The sequence below is a fragment of the Littorina saxatilis genome, linkage group LG15 (assembly GCF_037325665.1).
Source record: "Littorina saxatilis isolate snail1 linkage group LG15, US_GU_Lsax_2.0, whole genome shotgun sequence".
NCBI classification, from domain to species: domain Eukaryota; kingdom Metazoa; phylum Mollusca; class Gastropoda; order Littorinimorpha; family Littorinidae; genus Littorina; species Littorina saxatilis.
This window is the reverse complement of record NC_090259.1, coordinates 4,741,816-4,760,283: the sequence shown is the minus strand read 5'-3', so window position 1 is coordinate 4,760,283 and position 18,468 is coordinate 4,741,816. Positions and strand designations below refer to the sequence as shown.

Genomic DNA, 18,468 nt, shown 5'->3' with positions numbered 1-18,468 from the left:
ATGTTTGAGGAGAGAAACCGATTGTTAATGTGACAGAATGAACCAGTAATCTCCCTTTCCCAACAGCTTTTCTGCACTGACAGAGTTGTCTCCCGGGCTTGAGGTTGAGGTGTTAGGGTGACCTACTTATTATAGTAGCTCTACGTTTCTTGCGCGTTAGTTTTATTGTGTGTCTATACAGATTAAAGCGAATATTTGTTACTGGCTCTTCCCCATGAATAAAGAACATGAGGTATGGTACAGCTAAAATATACCTTTGTATGTACACCTCTTAGGTATTTAACCATGGTACTGTCTGTGTCATATCTTTTCCCGGCAGGCTGATTTGCTTGCTCGTGCACTGTTTATAGCAGAGTTTGTTTCTTTGTTTCTTTTTGTTTTTGTTTTGTTTTTTCTTCTATCATATTCCTCAGGCTAGTCCTTAATAGGCTTAACATGGTGTGCCTGTAGGACTATCATATTCCTCAGGCTAGTCCTTAATAGGCTTAACATGGTGTGCCTGTAGGGCTATCATATTCCTTAGGCTAGTCCTTAATATGCTTAACATGGTGTGCCTGTAGGACTATCATATTCCTCAGGCTAGTCCTTAATAGGCTTAACATGGTGTGCCTGTAGGGCTATCATATTCCTCAGGCTAGTCCTTAATAGGCTTAACATGGTGTGCCTGTAGGGCTATCATATTCCTCAGGCTAGTCCTTAATAGGCTTAACATGGTGTGCCTGTAGGGCTATCATATTCCTTAGGCTAGTCCTTAATATGCTTAACATGGTGTGCCTGTAGGACTATCATATTCCTCAGGCTAGTCCTTAATAGGCTTAACATGGTGTGCCTGTAGGGCTATCATATTCCTCAGGCTAGTCCTTAATAGGCTTAACATAGTGTGCCTGTAGGGCTATCATATTCCTCAGGCTAGTCCTTAATAGGCTTAACATGGTGTGCCTGTAGGACTTTTGATATTCATTGTATGCTAATTAGTAGACCGCTCTTACCTGTCATGATTATGGAGAGAGCTGTTTGTGACAGGGTCTGGCTGCTGTGGGCTAACGAAATGGACTTGCGCACCTTTAGGTTGACATTGCTCACCTTTAAGTTGACATTGCAGATTTTAATTATAGAATTAGCTATGGCGGTTTTGTGTTGGTTGTGAAAGAGTGACTACTAGTGAGGCAAGCTTTCAACACGTGCTCCTTTTCCACGTGTTTCAGACACTCCCCTCGCTAGTGAAGCCTGACATGTCACGTGTTTCAGACACTCCCCTCGCTAGTGAAGCCTGACATGTCACGTGTTTCAGACACTCCCCTCGCTAGTGAAGCCTGACATGTCACGTGTTTCAGACACTCCCCTCGCTAGTGAAGCCTGACATGTCACGTGTTTCAGACACTCCCCTCCCAAGTGAAGCCTGACATGTCACGTGTTTCAGACACTCCCCTCGCTAGTGAAGCCTGACATGGCACGTGTTTCAGACACACCCCTCGCTAGTGAAGCCTGACATGGCACGTGTTTCAGACACACCTCTCGCTAGTGAAGCCTGACATGTCACGTGTTTCAGACACTCCCCTCGCTAGTGAAGCCTGACATGTCACGTGTTTCAGACACTCCCCTCGCTAGTGAAGCCTGACATGTCACGTGTTTCAGACACACCCCTCGCTAGTGAAGCCTGAAATGTCAAGTGTGAAAGTGTGACCCACTAAAAGCAAGAGTAATCACTCCTTTACAATCAATTTTGACTAACAATAAGCAAGGTTAATCACTATTTCCCTACCCATACAAAGTTATTTCCAAACATCGTCTATTTAGCCCTTCTAACTTACTGTCTGTTTGTCTGGCCTGCCTTCAAAGGGGAATCGATGGTTTTGGTCACGTGATTACGTTTACACGACCAGGTGGTGCCGGGTTTTTGACTCACATGCGAAGCAAAAGTGAGTCTATGTACTCACCCGAGTCGTCCGTCCGTCCGTCCGTCCGTCCGTCCGGACGTCCGTCCGTCCGTCCGGACGTCCGTCCGTCCGTCCGGAAAACTTTAACGTTGGATATTTCTTGGACACTATTCAGTCTATCAGTACCAAATTTGGCAAGATGGTGTATGATGACAAGGCCCCAAAAAACATACATAGCATCTTGACCTTGCTTCAAGGTCAAGGTCGCAGGGGCCATAAATGTTGCCTAAAAAACAGCTATTTTTCATATTTTTCCCATTTTCTCTGAAGTTTTTGAGATTCAATACCTCACCTATATATGATATATAGGGCAAAGTAAGCCCCATCTTTTGATACCAGTTTGGTTTACCTTGCTTCAAGGTCAAGGTCACAGGAGCTCTTCAAAGTTGGATTGTATACATATTTTGAAGTGACCTTGACCCTGAACTATGGAAGATAACTGTTTCAAACTTAAAAATTATGTGGGGCACATGTTATGCTTTCATCATGAGACACATTCGGTCACATATGATCAAGGTCAAGGTCACTTTGACCCTTATGAAATGTGACCAAAATAAGGTAGTGAACCACTAAAAGTGACCATATCTCATGGTAGAAAGAGCCAATAAGCACCATTGTACTTCCTATGTCTTGAATTAACAGCTTTGTGTTGCATGACCTTGGATGACCTGGTCAAGGTCACATGTATTTTGGTAGGAAAAATGTGTAAAGCATGTGAGTCGTATGGGCTTTGCCCTTCTTGTTTGGTTTGTTTATGTTTATTTTTTTTATTACTTTTATCCAACTTGTTTACTTGCAGGAGTTCGCCCCCTTAGCCAAGACGCCCCACCACCACGTGAGCCCCGCATCTAGCACCGCTGACCGGCCGCCGGGGAAACGTTTCATGCACCACACAACCCTACACTGAAAGCCTCTCTTGGTTTACACAATGTAATATTCATAAACATGTTAAACGAAGCCATCAAATGTATCATATAACAAATAAGCATAACAAGATAAACTTATCAATGTGACAACATTATAAAGTGGCGAACATTATTGTACATTCCCAATAATCAAACCGAACACAACAACATCAACAACAACATAAACAACACAAATATTTGATGAATTACATATCGAAGAGATAGAGAGAGAGGGGGATGGAGAGAGAGAGAGAGCGAAGGAAACAGAGAGAGAGAGAGAGAGAGAGAGAGAGAGAGAGAGAGAGAGAGAGAGAGAGAGAGAGGGGGCATCCACTAAGGATCAGTTAATGTTTTAAGAGAAAAAATATCATCAACCATACAATCTCAAAATAACCTTTGCTATCTGATTATACATCTATGACAAAGCCTGACTTAAAGGCTCAGTCCTTTGCATGATAACAGGTCTGCTCACTGCCTCAGTTAGCGTCAAGAGTTTTACACAGGATAATACCATGTACCAGTAGACCCTATCTCCACCATACCAAAATCTCTCATTCTGACTGATCGAGAATCCCTGTTCTGATGAATTACATTTAAAGCATGACACAGGGGTTTTTAAGAAATGAACTCATGACAAAAATCCCGGTCATCACAGAATGAAGAATGTCGATCCGCTTTGGTTTACGTCTAGGTGGAGGGATAGTCCTATTTCATGTGACTGCTTGGTTAGATTTCAGTTTGTGCGTCTACGCGACTGAACCTTTTAGCATGTCATCGTTGGAATAAGCCACAGTGCGGCATCTCCCTCACTGCCTCCACCATCACAAAATCTATTGTTATGTTGATTTACGTCGATTTTGCTTATTTTTTAAGCCCCAGCCGAAGTGTTGCTGTGTTTTGTATAGTCATAATCAGCCCGAAATATAAGGTAGAAATCTGCCTTGCTCACCGAAGTAATTTTGCAACAAAATAAGATTGTATGATACCGTGGGGGATTGAGGCACCTACCTCTAATGTTCAAAGATCAGGACTAACTAATATAAAACCCCATGTTGAATTATCATAACTGTAAAGCACTGCTGTTGTCACATGATAAGTTCTTGTAAAATCATTGCGTTCACTTGGCAGTTGTTATTGGGCTATTTATTTAGCCCAAACTGAGACCTGTTTGACTGGCTTTGTTTCCAATGGTAATTCGAGTGTTTCGAGCACTTGGTTACACTAACATTTCGAGGGCCAACAATTCAGCTTTACCAACTGAACTTCATAACCCAAATAATTTGTATAATCAATGCAGTGCTCACAATTTCCGTGAACTTGTTTGTTTTAAACCTATTAACGGTGTGTTATTTCTAACGTTAATATAATAAATTATTGTTGTATTCTTTATTCCACTTTAACAGAATAATTATTTTGCATATCAACGTTCTTTTTCCTGTTCGAATTTGCAATCGAACCCTTCTTTTCTCCAATATTTTTGCAACAAACAATTTCATTATCGTAAAGTGATCAATATCAAATCAAATTTATAATTGATAAAACACACAATGAAATCTCATTCCGGAATTACCTTATCAAAAGCCATTCCACCACATGTGTGTGTGTGTGTGTGTGTGTTATTTGTGTGTGTATGTGTGTGTATGTGTGTGTGTGTGTGTTATTTGTGTGTGTATGTGTGTGTATGTGTGTGTATGTGACGTGTGTGTGTGTGTGTGCGTACGTGCGTGCGTGTGTGTGTGTGTTTACAGCTCCTTCCTAAACTCACAGATTGTAGGGTAAACAGACTGTGCGCTCTCTCTATATTCTCTGCTGAAATCTTAGGGAGTCCCGGTGAAAGTTTTTTTTTCTATAACTGTGATTTCAAAAGTTATAAAAATCAGCAAAGTGTGCGCGTGTACTTACAAAAAAGTTTTTAGTATATTTTTGAACTTCGTTTCAATTGTAAATACTTCTATTTTTTGTAAATGTAATCGCAGCATTTGGCGACTCAAGGCGAGGGTCGGATGAACAAATCCCACGCTTGATGCCTGGCTGTATGATGACCCTCACCAATAAAGATTTATCCTTTCGTATCTTTTGTGTGTGTTATGTTGTGTTTCTTATCATCTTCTCTGCTCTCTATATTTCTAGCACTCTGTTTTACAATGTCTGTCTCTACCAAGAACTAGTTGTTACTTTTCTTCCATTACCTCTCTCTCTCTCTCTCTCTCTCTCTCTCTCTCTCTGTGGAGAGTTGGGCGCTGCACCCTCTGCAGCAGACAACAGTGCGGCCACACCCTCCGAGACGGTCAACACAACGGCGGGAGATGTGTCCGACACAACCTCCGAGACGGTCAACACTTCGGCGGGAGATGTGTCCGACACAACCTCCGAGACGGTCAACACTACGGCGGGAGAGGTGTCCGACACAACCTCCGAGACGGTCAACACCACGACGGGAGATGTGTCCGACACAACCTCCGAGGCGGTCAACACTTCGGCGGGAGATGTGTCCGACACAACCTCCGAGACGGTCAACACCACGACGGGAGATGTGTCCGACACAACCTCCGAGACGGTCAACACAACGACGGGAGAAGTGTCCGACACAACCTCCGAGACGGTCAACACAACGACGGGAGATGTGTCCGACACAACCTCCGAGACGGTCAACACTACGGCGGGAGATGTGTCCGACACAACCTCCGAGACGGCCAACACTACGGCGGGAGATGTGTCCGACACAACCTCCGAGACGGTCAACACAACGACGGGAGATGTGTCCGACACAACCTCCGAGACAGTCAACACAACGACCGAAGATGTGTCCGACACAACCTCCAAGACGGTCAACACAACGACCGGAGATGTGTCCGACACAACCTCCAAGACGGTCAACACAACGGCGGCTTGGATTACGACCGCACAGTTTGATGCGGTCCTGTCCGACATCATGTCCTCTGTTGGGGCCAGCTTCGCTGCCCTACAGGCTGAGAACAGGGCCCTACACTGCAGAATTCTAGCGCTCGAAGGTCAAATTTCCCCTCCTGGCCCCCTCTTGCAGAAATGCCAGAGCCCACTTGTTCCGAACAAAAAACCCTCCCCTACCTCCCCTAACCCCCGGCCCTCGCAACCTGGAATTATGGCCCCAGACCCACATTCCCCTTCTGTCAAGTCCCCGCCCCCCTCTGCCAATCCAGTGGAAGTTATCAACTGTGTGAAGTCCCCTTCGGATCCAGCGCCTGGGTCTGAATACACCTCTCCCGGCTCTCACCCCTCCTCTTCCAAGTGCACCCCCCCTACCCAACATGACATGTCGGCTCGGCACAAGGCGACCGACTTGTCACCCACTCCAAAACATCAGAAGAATGCCGCCACGTCCCCCCAGTCAGCCAAGCGCAAAGACAGTAGTGACACCGCTAAGACCCCCGCCGACCACCTAAATAAACAATCGGTGGACAGCAAGGTGTCCATGCTCCTGATCGGGGACAGTGTCCTTAAACAAATGGACATTAGGAAGATGACGCCCCGCGGGGAAACGATGCACAAAATCTGTGTCCCTGGGATGACCTGTCAGGACTTAATCAATTGGCTGCAGGTTCAAAAACCAAACCCCAAAGTAAATCTTGCAATCATTCATGTAGGAGTGAATTCAGTCCAGAGAGGCTCTGTGTCTGAAGACACGTGGTTTACACTGGTCGGGTTGTTTCGTCGGGCCTTTCCTCGGGCATCACTCCGAGCGTCCAGTATTCTCCCTTCGTGCAAGGGCACCCGCGCGTTTGACAGCAAAATTTTACATTCAAACCATTCTCTCCGTTCAGTGTGTGAGAGGACTGGGGTGTTGTTCATTAACAACTCTCAGACCTTTCACACACAGAATGGTTCGCCGCGACAGGCGCTCTACCGCGACCACAAGCATCCAAGCCTTCGCGGCACAATTAGTCTGGCCTGGAATTTTAGATTTTCAGGTCAACAAAACGAACCCAGGCCGGGGGACAACACACAAACCGCACAGTCATTCGACCCGAAATCTCGCGGACACCCGGTCAAAGCTTCGGCCAATCAGTCAAACACCTCGTCTCGCTCTTATTCGGACATGGCATCACACGGTACGCATTCACACCTACATAATTCAACCAATCAGTGCGATGCTCCCGATGAAAGGCCTGTCAAAACAAACGTGTCCATGACCAGTGGTAGTGAGGCCCCGCCCCCTCCACCCCGCCTCGCGCATAGCGCCCACCCCGCTCTGCAAACTGTTGAGCACGTGACTGTCCCCTCTTCCACTGACAATCCAGCTGCTGCCCTAAAGCTCATAGCGCGACTTCTTTCTCAACTTTTGTAATTTTCCCACTGTGTATTCGGATTGTCAGTAACTTTTGTATCTACGGAATTCGAGTTGATATTCATCATAGCATCGTTGTGTGTCAACCGCATTGTTTCTTGGTTAATTAATGTTTCATTTCCAATCGCTTTGTTCAACAATTTTATTTCCAGCGTTTTGTGTGTTCTTACATTGTTCCCTGGAAGTTGAATTGAGCACTGTTTGCTACTAAATAGTATTCATCTTTTTAACATTTTTGTGTCCTTTCACACAATTTTTGTTGTTTGCTTAATTATTTTGTTTCATTTGTGTTGTTGCTTTGCATACTTTTAACGTGATGACAAAGTTATATGACCACAATCGTTGGCCTGTGACTGAAGGCCTTCGTATAGGACACCTTAATATCAATCATATTGTAAACAAAATGTCAGATGTTTCCCAGGTTGTTCAGAACAGTGAGTCTTATGGCAGGGGGTTTCATATTTTTGGATTCTCAGAATCTAGACTTAACTCCTGCATAGACGATAAAGAAATTTTTATCAACGGTTTTCAAACTATACGAAGGGACCCAAAAAATCCTAAAGAAACGGGCCTTTTAGTTTATATAAATGAACATATAACATTCAAGCGCTTACCTCAGTTTGAAAATTTTGGTGTGGAGTGCATATGGACAGAGGTGAAGTTAAAGCATGCATCTCCTATTTTGATTGGATTTCTCTATCGGAATCCAGCTGAACCAGCGAACTGGGTTGACAAGTTTGTAACCATGATGGATTTAGTTTGGTTAGAATCAAAAGAGATTCTTCTCATGGGGGACTTTAACATTGACATGACGAAATCTAATAAATCTTGGAAAGATATTACTACTGTATTTAATATGTCCCAACTGATCAATACGCCAACGCGAGTCACGCCCTCATCCAGTACCATCATTGATCACTTATACTCTACCGACTCAAAACATGTAATAGAAACCTGTGTACCTGTCATAGGCATAAGCGACCATTTCCCTATTTGCTGTACATGGTCAAAAAAAGGTGTGAAAATTCCTAAGCTTGGTCATACTGTCCTCACGTACAGGTCATTTGCTAAGTTTAATGAAGTACTTTTTCTTGAAGACATGCGTTCTGCACCGTTTAGTGAGATATATAACAAGACCAATCCTGATGACGCTTTAAAAACATGGTATTCTACATTTCGCGAAGTTTTAGATAAACATGCACCTAAAAGGTCAAGAAGAATTAAGTATTCATATCGGCCAGGGTGGATCACTCCTGAAATTATAGAAGCCCAACATTACCGAGATTATCTATGCCGGATCGACCGCCAATCTGAAGAGTACAAAACACAGAAAGCAAAATGTCAGTATATGACTCGACAGTCAAAAAAGCAGTTCTTCGAAGACATTCTTAAGAAAGGCAAGAGTTCCAAGGAAACATGGAAAGCCATTAATCTTTTAACTAATAAATGTGTAAAGACCACATCATGGAACGAAAACGATATTTCGCCAGATGAAATTAATAATCACTTCTGTTCAGTTGCAAGTAAAGTAATAAAAACTGACAAATCCGATGAAAACAATTTACACATTTTGCGCAAGTACTGTGACACCAAAATTAAATACGAGGCACAAGTTATACCTTTTTTGTCAGTCTCCAAAGTATATAATTCTCTAACTCACTTGAAAGAAAGTAGCACAAAGGGAACTGATGAAATAGACAGCAAAATTCTTAGATTATCAGCCCCACATATAGCGGAATCTCTAACGTATATTTACAATCTCTGTATTGAAAAAAGTGTTTATCCCAAAGCTTTCAAGGAAGCTAAAGTGATCCCCCTCTTTAAGGCAGGTGATAAAACAGATCCCTCAAATTTTAGACCGATTTCCGTTTTACCAGTATTGTCAAAACTACTGGAAAAACATGTCAATGACCATATTATGATATACTTTACATCAAACAATTTGTTTCATGAAACTCAGTCTGGTTTTAGACCTAAACACTCGTGCCATACGGCACTGACAGAACTGGTGGACTCTTGGTTATCAAAAATCAACTCTAATAAGTTATGTGGAGCACTGTTTATGGACTTTGCAAAGGCATTTGATGTTATTGATCACGCCCTCCTTTTGCGGAAACTTTCCGTTTATAGACTACCACAGCCCACACAGACTTTTATAGCCTCTTTTTTGTCGGGAAGAACACAAAAAGTTACCTTTAACAGTTCGAGCTCTGAAGCAATGCCAATTTTATATGGGGTCCCACAAGGCTCGGTCCTCGGACCTTTATTATTTTCTGTCTACATCAATGACTTACCATTACACATATCCTCTGGACAGTGTGATATGCTAGCTGATGATACTACTATTCATACCTCAGGTGATGATATTACTTCGGTAGTCGACACGCTTCAGAAGTGTGTCGATGATGCTGTAGAATGGACGCATTTAAACCACATGTCTCTCAATCCAGAAAAAACAAAGTATATGCTAATTACTACGCGTCAAAAACGACAAGTCATGTCGGAACCAAAGAAGTGCATTTCTGTTGATAGTCAGCTGATAAACGAGGTTAGTGAACACAAAATTTTGGGTGTAACTATTGACAACAATCTAACATGGGGCCCTCATGTAAGTAACTTATGTAAATCTACAGCAAAAAAAGTTCATCAGTCTGCAAAGATTAAACATTTTCTAAATTTTGATGCGCGCAGAACATTTTTTCAAGCGCATGTGCAGTCTGGAATAGACTATGCATCAACCCTTTGGGATTCTGCAAGTGATGCAGCTTTAAGACCCCTAAAATCTTTGCACAGACGCGGAGTAAAAGTTGTTCTGCTGAAAAACAGCACCCTCTCTAATCATGACTACAAAAAAGCTGAAATTCTTCCACTTTCATCCAGACTAGCGTTTAACAAGGCAAGGTTTATGCATAAAATAGTTCTTGGACGTGTACCAGACTATTTAACTAAAAGAATATTATTAACTGAGACTTCATCAAGCCGCACGAAGAAACTAAATGTTCCCCTCCCTAGAATTGACTTGTATAAAACTAGTCTGGCATATTCAGGTCCATTTCTGTGGAATGGTTTACCAGTCTCTCTCAGACAGCCACTTTCTGTTGCCAGTTTTAGAAGACATACTTTTTTGTATATGCTTTCATCGTCGTGTGGCACTTAATGCCTCGATCAGGTACTGCTGTTTGATAAGTACATGAAGATCTACTTGTATAATCATTTCATTTCAGTTAAGTTTTTTTTTTTTTTTTTTTTAATGATTATGTGTACAATGTGTACATGTGTGTGTGTGTGTGTGTGTGTGTGTGTGTGTGTGCGTGCGTGCGTGTGTGTGTGTGTGTGTGTGTGTGTGTGTGTGTATGTGTGTGTGCGTGTGTCTGTGTGCGTGTGTGTCTGTATGTGCATGTATGTCTGTGTGTGTCTGTGTGCATGTGACCGTGTGTGTCAAAGTGTGTGTTTTAATGTATACCATTACCAATGACCATGTATGCTATGAACATTTTTTTTCCTCTTTGTCTGATTTAATAACCATGTTTTTATGTTTTTGCTTTGCTTCTTCTTCTGCTTTAATATTATGCACTGGTTAGTTAATTCCCTCTTGGGCGAGGGCTGGATGAAAAAAGATCTTTGCTGTATCTACTCCATTACCCTCGAAAAATAAAGTTGGTTCGTTCGTTCGTTCGTTCGTTCTCTCTCTCGCTCTCTCTCTCTCTCTGTCTATCTCTCTCTGTCTCTCTCTCTCTCTCTCTCTCTCTCTCTCTCTTTAATTATATAATTGTGTGTCTATGCGTCCCAAGGACAGATTGTAAGAAAAGGCGTAGCCTTAAATCTTTATCCTTGTTAAATAAAGTTCAATTCAATTCAATTCAATTCTCTCTCTCTCTCTCTCTCTCTCTCTCTCTCTCTCTCTCTCTCTCTCTCTCTCTTTTTATATCTCTCCTTCTCCCCCCCCTCTCTCTCTCTCTCTCTTTTTCTCTCTCTTTTTATATCTCTCCTTCTCCCCCCCTCTCTCTCTCTCTCTCTCTCTCTCTCCTTCTCCCCCCCCCTCTCTCACTCTCTCTCTCTCTCTCTCTCTCTCTCTCTCTCTCTCTCTCTCTCTCTCTCTCTCTCTCTCTTCAACTGTAGGCCTAGTAATTGTGCAACTATGATTGTGTTGTTGTTGTTGTTTTGTATCGCTATTTGTATTTATGAGGTGAGATACATGCTTGTCTAAACTGACATTTAATTAGTGACCAAAGCAAGGGTCAGACAAAGATCAGAACACAATTATACAGTTTGCTTTGTGTTTTTCAAGAGAAGGGAAGCAACCTTCATTTCATTAAATGAGGAATTTGTATCTACCTAATTACCTCCCTTGAACTGTTGTTCGTCACACCTCTCACTGGCAAAAACGGGGAGGTCGTGCGTGTCCGTGTGTGGTTGAGTGTGTTCATGTGCGTTTCAAAAGGTTGCATGAAATAATGTTGTAGTATGCAGTACGTGCAGAACGTTCTCTCGGTCTCTCTCGGTCTCTCTATCTCACACACACACACGTAAACACATATACACACACACAAGGCACACACACACACACGCACGCGCACGCACGTCCGCCCGCATGCGCGCGCCTGCACGCACACACACACACACACACACACACACACACACACACACACACACACAGTACTTGTTCTGGTTTACAAATGCTTTTATTGGCTTCACATTTAACAATTCAAATATCACATGCCATTATATGGTACTAAGGGTCAGTGCCATTCGTACCACTAGCACAGGGGATTGCCCAACAAGTACATCACATTTGTTTTTGTTGATATTGCTAAGCTTGCTGAAAAATGTGTACAAGAAATTATCCTACATACGTGAGAGAGATCACTCATTAGATAACAATATCCTTCAAACCACACGTGTGTATATTATGTAAATGAGGTCATGCCAAGCAAGTCGGGTACCTGTTTTTTCCACTGCTTTATGATGCCAAAGTCATCGAGACAAACGTCATTACGGAGAGAAAAAAAATTGCGCTCGCTAATTCCCCTTGATGAATTTTTAGAACTAACACATCATGCTACACTTTCCAGAGTGACGTTTCTTTGCTTTGACGTAAGAGATTGCACGAGGCTTTGGAAGAGATCGAGGTTCCAAAACAAGCGTCTTCAATTTCGCCGCCTCGACTGCGGGACGTTTTGAGTCAAATACACGTAAGTGCAGTATGTAGGATAAACAGAATACTACATGGCTTTCTGTGTCATACCAGATTTACACTCGTTGCTTGTACAAATAGTGAACCACATAAAAAAAAAAGAATCGTGTAAATCTGGTACGACACAGCAAGCCATGTAGTATTCTCTATATATACAGGAAAACAAGTTAAAAAGAATAGAGATACAGAAAAGCGTGCTATCCTGCTCAACGCAACCACTGCCGCGCTGTACTGGCTTGTCAATTTCACTGCCTTTTCCACGAGCGGCGGACTGACGATGCTATACGGTCTTGGTGAACAAATGCAGTGCGTTCAGTTTCATTCTGTGAGTTCGACAGCTTGACTAAATGTAGTAATTTCGCCTTACGCGACTTGTTTTAACTTGTGCAGCCTTTGGTGCATACGTTGGGGAAGAACAATCAACTTCATAAATGAAAAAACAATTTTGCTGACCAAGGTTGTAGGTCCGAGGGTCTGAGTACGTCTGTTACATACAGGTGAAATATCTCAAATCAAAACAAAAACGAACTATTCACAATCACACATTACAAAATCAGAATCTTGTGAATTTAGTATTACATGAAATTCCGCTGTTTGGATACATGCATATGAAATAGTCATTCATGACATGAACTGCCCCTGTGGTACATTGTACAATTAGTTTTACATCTCTGCTAACATGCCATATAACACTCAACATCTAACGAAAATAAATAAAGTCAAATAAAAACTGTTAAACAAAAACATTTGTGCAAATCTGCTGATACATACACTTCAATATTAATCATAAAATAGATTTGTTTTCAAAGTCGTATACATTAATGATTATTACACACAGCACATGGCAAAGAATGTAAGCATCAGAAAAGACATTTAAACTATCTTTGACAATATTAAGATTCCATGAGCAGAATGACAAGGTCAGTAATAATCATACAAGACAGATACGGACAATTGAAAACAAAAGAGAAATAACAGTTAGCATAAACAAAATAAAACACACTTTAGAAAAGGTAACTTTGGAAACCTGCGCATTTTGTATTAGTCTGTTTCGAAGACTGACTTGTATCATGCCAGTATGAAGTACATGATGGACTTTTTACTATGAATCGGGATTGCTTTTTTTCTGGCCGATATTAGGGGCCCATTCTCTTCAAATGAACAAGGTTTTACTTCTGTATTTAAATTGTGCTGCATGTCTATCAGAGCTCTAATTAAGCATAACGGTTTACTAAAAAGAGAACTATTACCAGCACAAAATGAAGCTAGTTATCAGCATGAAACAAAACGTGGTCCTTATTCGGGTCTCTTTCCCTAAATCAAAATAAAGGAAGAAAGAAATGAACAATTCAACAATCAAATCACACTAGCACTGTCTAAAACAAACACAAAAATAGCATGCTGCTCTTAATCCTTAAAAGTAGCATATAATATTATAATCTGACTGAATTCTTTTCCAAGCAACAACACTCATGCTTCAAAGTCACGAGACAACAAAATGTTTGTTACTTGCATTCAATGAACCAACACTACTTCAACTCATCCACCTGCAGGTTAACGATTTAAGACAAATAAAAAATTATTTTAGTAAGAATTATTAGTACCTAGTAATAAAGGCAATACAGAATCTGGTCAAACACATGCCTAAATATTTACTAAGTAATAATAATAATAATAATAATGCGTGTATTTATATGGCGCAAATCTTGTTATCGTTCTAAGCGCCTTACAATTAATGTTCATTATGATAATCTTCATTACAGCAACAATACAGATTTAAAGAATCTTCAAATAGATAAAAACACGATCACGTAGACAATGCACATGCAAACAAATCGATCGCTATCACAACTAAGTCAGTGCATTATGTTGACATGACATTACAATATAAATAAACTCACCATTCTTGATATATATTATAATTTTAATATTTTACTATAACTAACTTTATTTTGTTCAGTGTTGCGAGATAAAAGAACAAAAATAACATACATGATATCACTGTCTTTGGAGTTGTGCAACTAAACTTAGCAAAACAACTATTCGCAATCATGTTTTTTGTTAAGTTTAGTTTGCTGGCCGTCCCAACATTATGGTTTTTAATTAGAAAAAGAAGGGTTTTCTTTACCTATAAAGTAATATTTAAAGGACTACGTCATGATCTTAAAAACTGAAATGCGTTCAAAACGGTTGTGTTTAAAATGTTCCACTACTCTTTGATTTACATCAACACATGTTAGCTTCCCGAGAATAGAGAGTCTCTGTCGAGCTGTCTTATAGACAGAGTTAACATGATCATTGAAGAGACAGGTACATTCTGGAATCGGGAAAACTATACAGCATAGAACACACACAAATATCAAGCATCAGGAGATCACATTTGAAATATTTACAAAATGCTCATAAGCACTACAAAAAAGCAAGAAGATATGTACAACACAGATAGAAACCAGGATAAAAAGCACACAAATTGAAAAAAAAGTAGCAGAGTACAAACCACATTGAAGACAATCTATTACAATAAGTCACAATGAAAACCATAATGCGTAGAAACGATTGAGCAGCTCTAGCTCTCTGCTTAATATCATTTACAAAAACATACCAAAATCAAAATCGCAAACACACACACACACACACACACACACACACACACACACACACACACACACACACACACACACACACACACACACACACACAAAATGTCAGCAAAATGTCAGCAGCACAAAAACCTTTTACTGAAGCAACATCAAAAGTCAAACGAAGAGAACAAACAGATCAACAACCCGGCAAGCAAAACGCCAAAAAACAACAATCACAAGATATGCTTTGCCCGTGTACATGTGCAATACAAGTAAAACACATATATCCCACTACAATCGTGTTTATAATTTAAAAAAATAAAATAAAATTACTGTACGAAACCATACTTTTATGTGAAGTTAAACAAGTTTCAACATAAACAACATTAGACATGAGACTATTTATTGCTCATGCAATACAATACATCACAGTAGCACAGTCCAAAACAAAAAGCACATCATGCTCATAATACTTACAAATATTTTTACAAAACGATTAAAATGCAACGTTTTATAAAAATTTAAAAAAACATGTTTACTGCATCATTCAAAGTGACTTAATTATCATACTAAACCCGACAGCAGCCCTTTATTTACGATTGTCTTCAAGTAGAACATATTAACTAATAAAACAAATGTTCATGCCATCAGAAGGAAAAAAACACGTTAAGGGGTACAAGTTCAGGCAAAGGTCACAAAACAACACTAAACTTCTAAATTAAAATAGGTGAAGTGCAGATATATTTGTGAAACCACAGAATAGCACTAAAACACGCACAAAATGGTAGAGTCAAAAATTTTCTGCAAAAGATCATTGTTGCAGGACATCTGTACAGATAGTATGAAAGGTTGACTTCAAGTAGGTAAATCCGTAGCATTCAAAGTGAAAGTACATTCTGGAATTGGGAAAACTATACAGCATAGGACAAACCAGAATAAAACAAGCACACACAAATGAGAAGAAAAAGAGTAACAAAGAATATGTATAAAGAAAAAGAAAAACAGACTGTAATAAAAGTCACAATGGAGACATGTTGCGCAGAAAGCATTGGACACTCACCTAAATATTATTTACAAAAACAAACGAAAATAAAGAACGAAAAACAACAAAACAAAGCACACACAAAAATCTGTCAGTATCATAAATACGTCTTTTACCTGAAGCAAAATGAAAAGTTAAACGAAGAAAACAAACAAATCAACATCCCAGCAATCAAATCACTACCGGCACGGTTGGCCTAGTGGTAAGGCGTCCGCCCCGTGATCGGGAGGTCGTGGGTTCAAACCCCGGCCGGGTCATACCTAAGACTTTAAAATTGGCAATCTAGTGGCTGCTCCGCCTGGCGTTTTTCATTATGGGGTTAGTGCTAGGACTGGTTGGTCCGGTGTCAGAATAATGTGACTGGGTGAGACATGAAGCCTGTGCTGCGACTTCTGTCTTGTGTGTGGCGCACGTTAAATGTCAAAGCAGCACCGCCCTGATATGGCCCTTCGTGGTCGGCTGGGCGTTAAGCAAACAAACCAACAAAAAAATCAAATCACTGTAACACGTCAAAAAATAGCAATCACAAGATATGCTTAGACTGTAAATGTGCAATACAAGCAATACAAATATGCCTGAGTTCCATTGTGTTTAACAAAAAACACACACAAACGCAAAAACAACAGAGACATTGTCGCGAGATGGGTTGCGGGTAGTTTCTAAATCGACAAACCGCCAGCCGCGGTGTGTAGTGTGTCCGTGTTCGTGACCGCATTGCGGGGAGCACGTGAATTTGGTGCGTCGCTAGCGCTCACCCGTCGTCTGCGCTCAGCGCTGAACGGGATTCGGGGCAGAAGCCAAAGAACTTTGGAAGCAGTAACACCTCGATTGTGTGTTCTGGAATGTGGCGCGACTGCTGTCGGCCCAAGTTCGTGGTGTGACTCATGTCAACCCGGTCAAGTTTTCAACATTATTGTTGACGTCGGCTTTGCCGTGAAAAGGGAAATATTCACCAGGGGAAGGATAGAGGTTCTTCCATGTGAGTATTTTTGTGTGTGTAAATGTCTTCTGTTGTCCACGTGTTTTGGTCTCTAGTTTGTGTTGTAGGTCGGGTGGAGGGTGGTAAAAGGGAGGTAGTATTTAGCCCATGGCCTTTTCACTTTATTTCATTCCCCCTTCATTGTCATTCACGCTCATTTTGGTTATCATTCCATGCTCTGAAATAAGCGTGTTTTTCTGGTTGGAAAATGTTACATGAATTTGTGAAATGAGTCTAAAGTTGCAAGACTTGCAAGTGACAGTAAGGTTGATTTTTGGTCACACACTCCAGTTAGTTTTTGTGTAAATATTATGGAGTGACCTCTGTTTTGTTTGTTGGCTCAAATCTTTTTGCCTTGTGAATCATTTCGCATTTGAGTACCATGTGTTCTAATTATGGCCTTATAGGCCTGTGTTTTTCTTTCATTTATTTGTCGAGCACGGCCTCATCTGCAAACTGAAAAGGGTGCCTGCGTGGAGCTTCGTCACAAGGGCGAGATTGTCGTCTGGAGTCCCGCTGCCCGTCGTTGGCCGTCCTCGCCGTCGCCGATATCGTCTTGTCATCTGTCGTCATCTACTCGTCTGTCATCATCGCCGTCACTGCTTCCCCGACAGTGCAGGCTGTTCGTCGTTCTCAGCGCACTGGGTCAGGGGAGGCCATCGTCTATCGTCAGCGTCTGTTCGTCTTCCTCTTTCCCCCTTCATCAGTTCTGCCCAACGCTTGCAGACAGGGGTCGAAGGAGGGGGAGATGTTTCATCGTCTGTTCGTCTGTCTAACCCCTTTCAACGTTACTGCTCAACGCTTGCAGTAAGGGGGTAGGCAGGGGAGATCATCTTCGCACTCACTCCGTGTCGTCAGCGCAAGCATCTAGTTGGCGTTCGTCACACTCACCATTCGCATCTTGGCTGATTTAAAGGGAAGTAACTTTCACATGTCGTTCTAGCTTGAACAAGCGCCAGTCATTGCTCGAGGGTTTATAACCCAAGTTCGGCGTAGATACGTTGGTGAAGAACACGATTGCACTTACCTTTAAGGCCGTCCGTGTGGCATTGTCGCACATTCAGCTACCTTAGTATTTCATTGACAAAAGTGACAGTTGTGTTGTTTATTTTGCTTTCTCACATGTGTGCGTGGCCTTATGTATGTCGTTGCCATAACCACATGTATGTTGATGTGCAATTGTGTTGACATGATGTTTTGCCTCATCATTGCCGCCACCCTTCATTCCTGATCATCAATCATCATCATCACTAACTTTCTTTGTGCAGCAGCAGAGCAGTTCCTGTTCATTCCCCCATCATTTCATCAACATCCTTTCATTCTCATCCACTCATCCTTTATTTTCTAGCAGCAATACAGTCTTCGTTTTGTTGAACTTTACCAATTGAGTTCCTGACTCCTTCTGTGTGAGAAGTTAAGGTCCTACCTATCAGGTTGGTCGCGACAGACATAATTCTAAATTATTGTACGATACCAAACATTTTGTAAATTTGATCACACTCTTG

General features: G+C 41.5%; 2 protein-coding genes and 1 long non-coding RNA gene across 4 annotated transcripts in view; 2 read left to right on the top strand and 1 right to left on the bottom strand.

Annotated features, from left to right (window-relative positions):
* LOC138948250 (protein TonB-like) overlaps positions 1-4,918 on the top strand; it is a 60,420-nt gene extending 55,502 nt beyond the window's left edge. For both annotated transcript variants that reach the window (XM_070319767.1, XM_070319768.1), the window contains exon 6: positions 2,737-4,918. In XM_070319767.1, coding sequence (XP_070175868.1) covers positions 2,737-2,789 — 53 coding nt within the window. In that variant the 3' untranslated portion in view covers positions 2,790-4,918. The remainder of the gene's footprint in view (positions 1-2,736) is intronic.
* The window catches only part of LOC138948259 (uncharacterized), a 486,513-nt gene that overhangs the window by 84,866 nt on the left and 383,179 nt on the right, over positions 1-18,468 (bottom strand). The window lies entirely within an intron of this gene.
* Positions 15,761-18,395, top strand: LOC138948277 (uncharacterized). The gene is made up of 2 exons (XR_011449961.1): positions 15,761-16,963; positions 17,402-18,395. It is a non-coding gene; the product is annotated as an uncharacterized lncRNA (long non-coding RNA).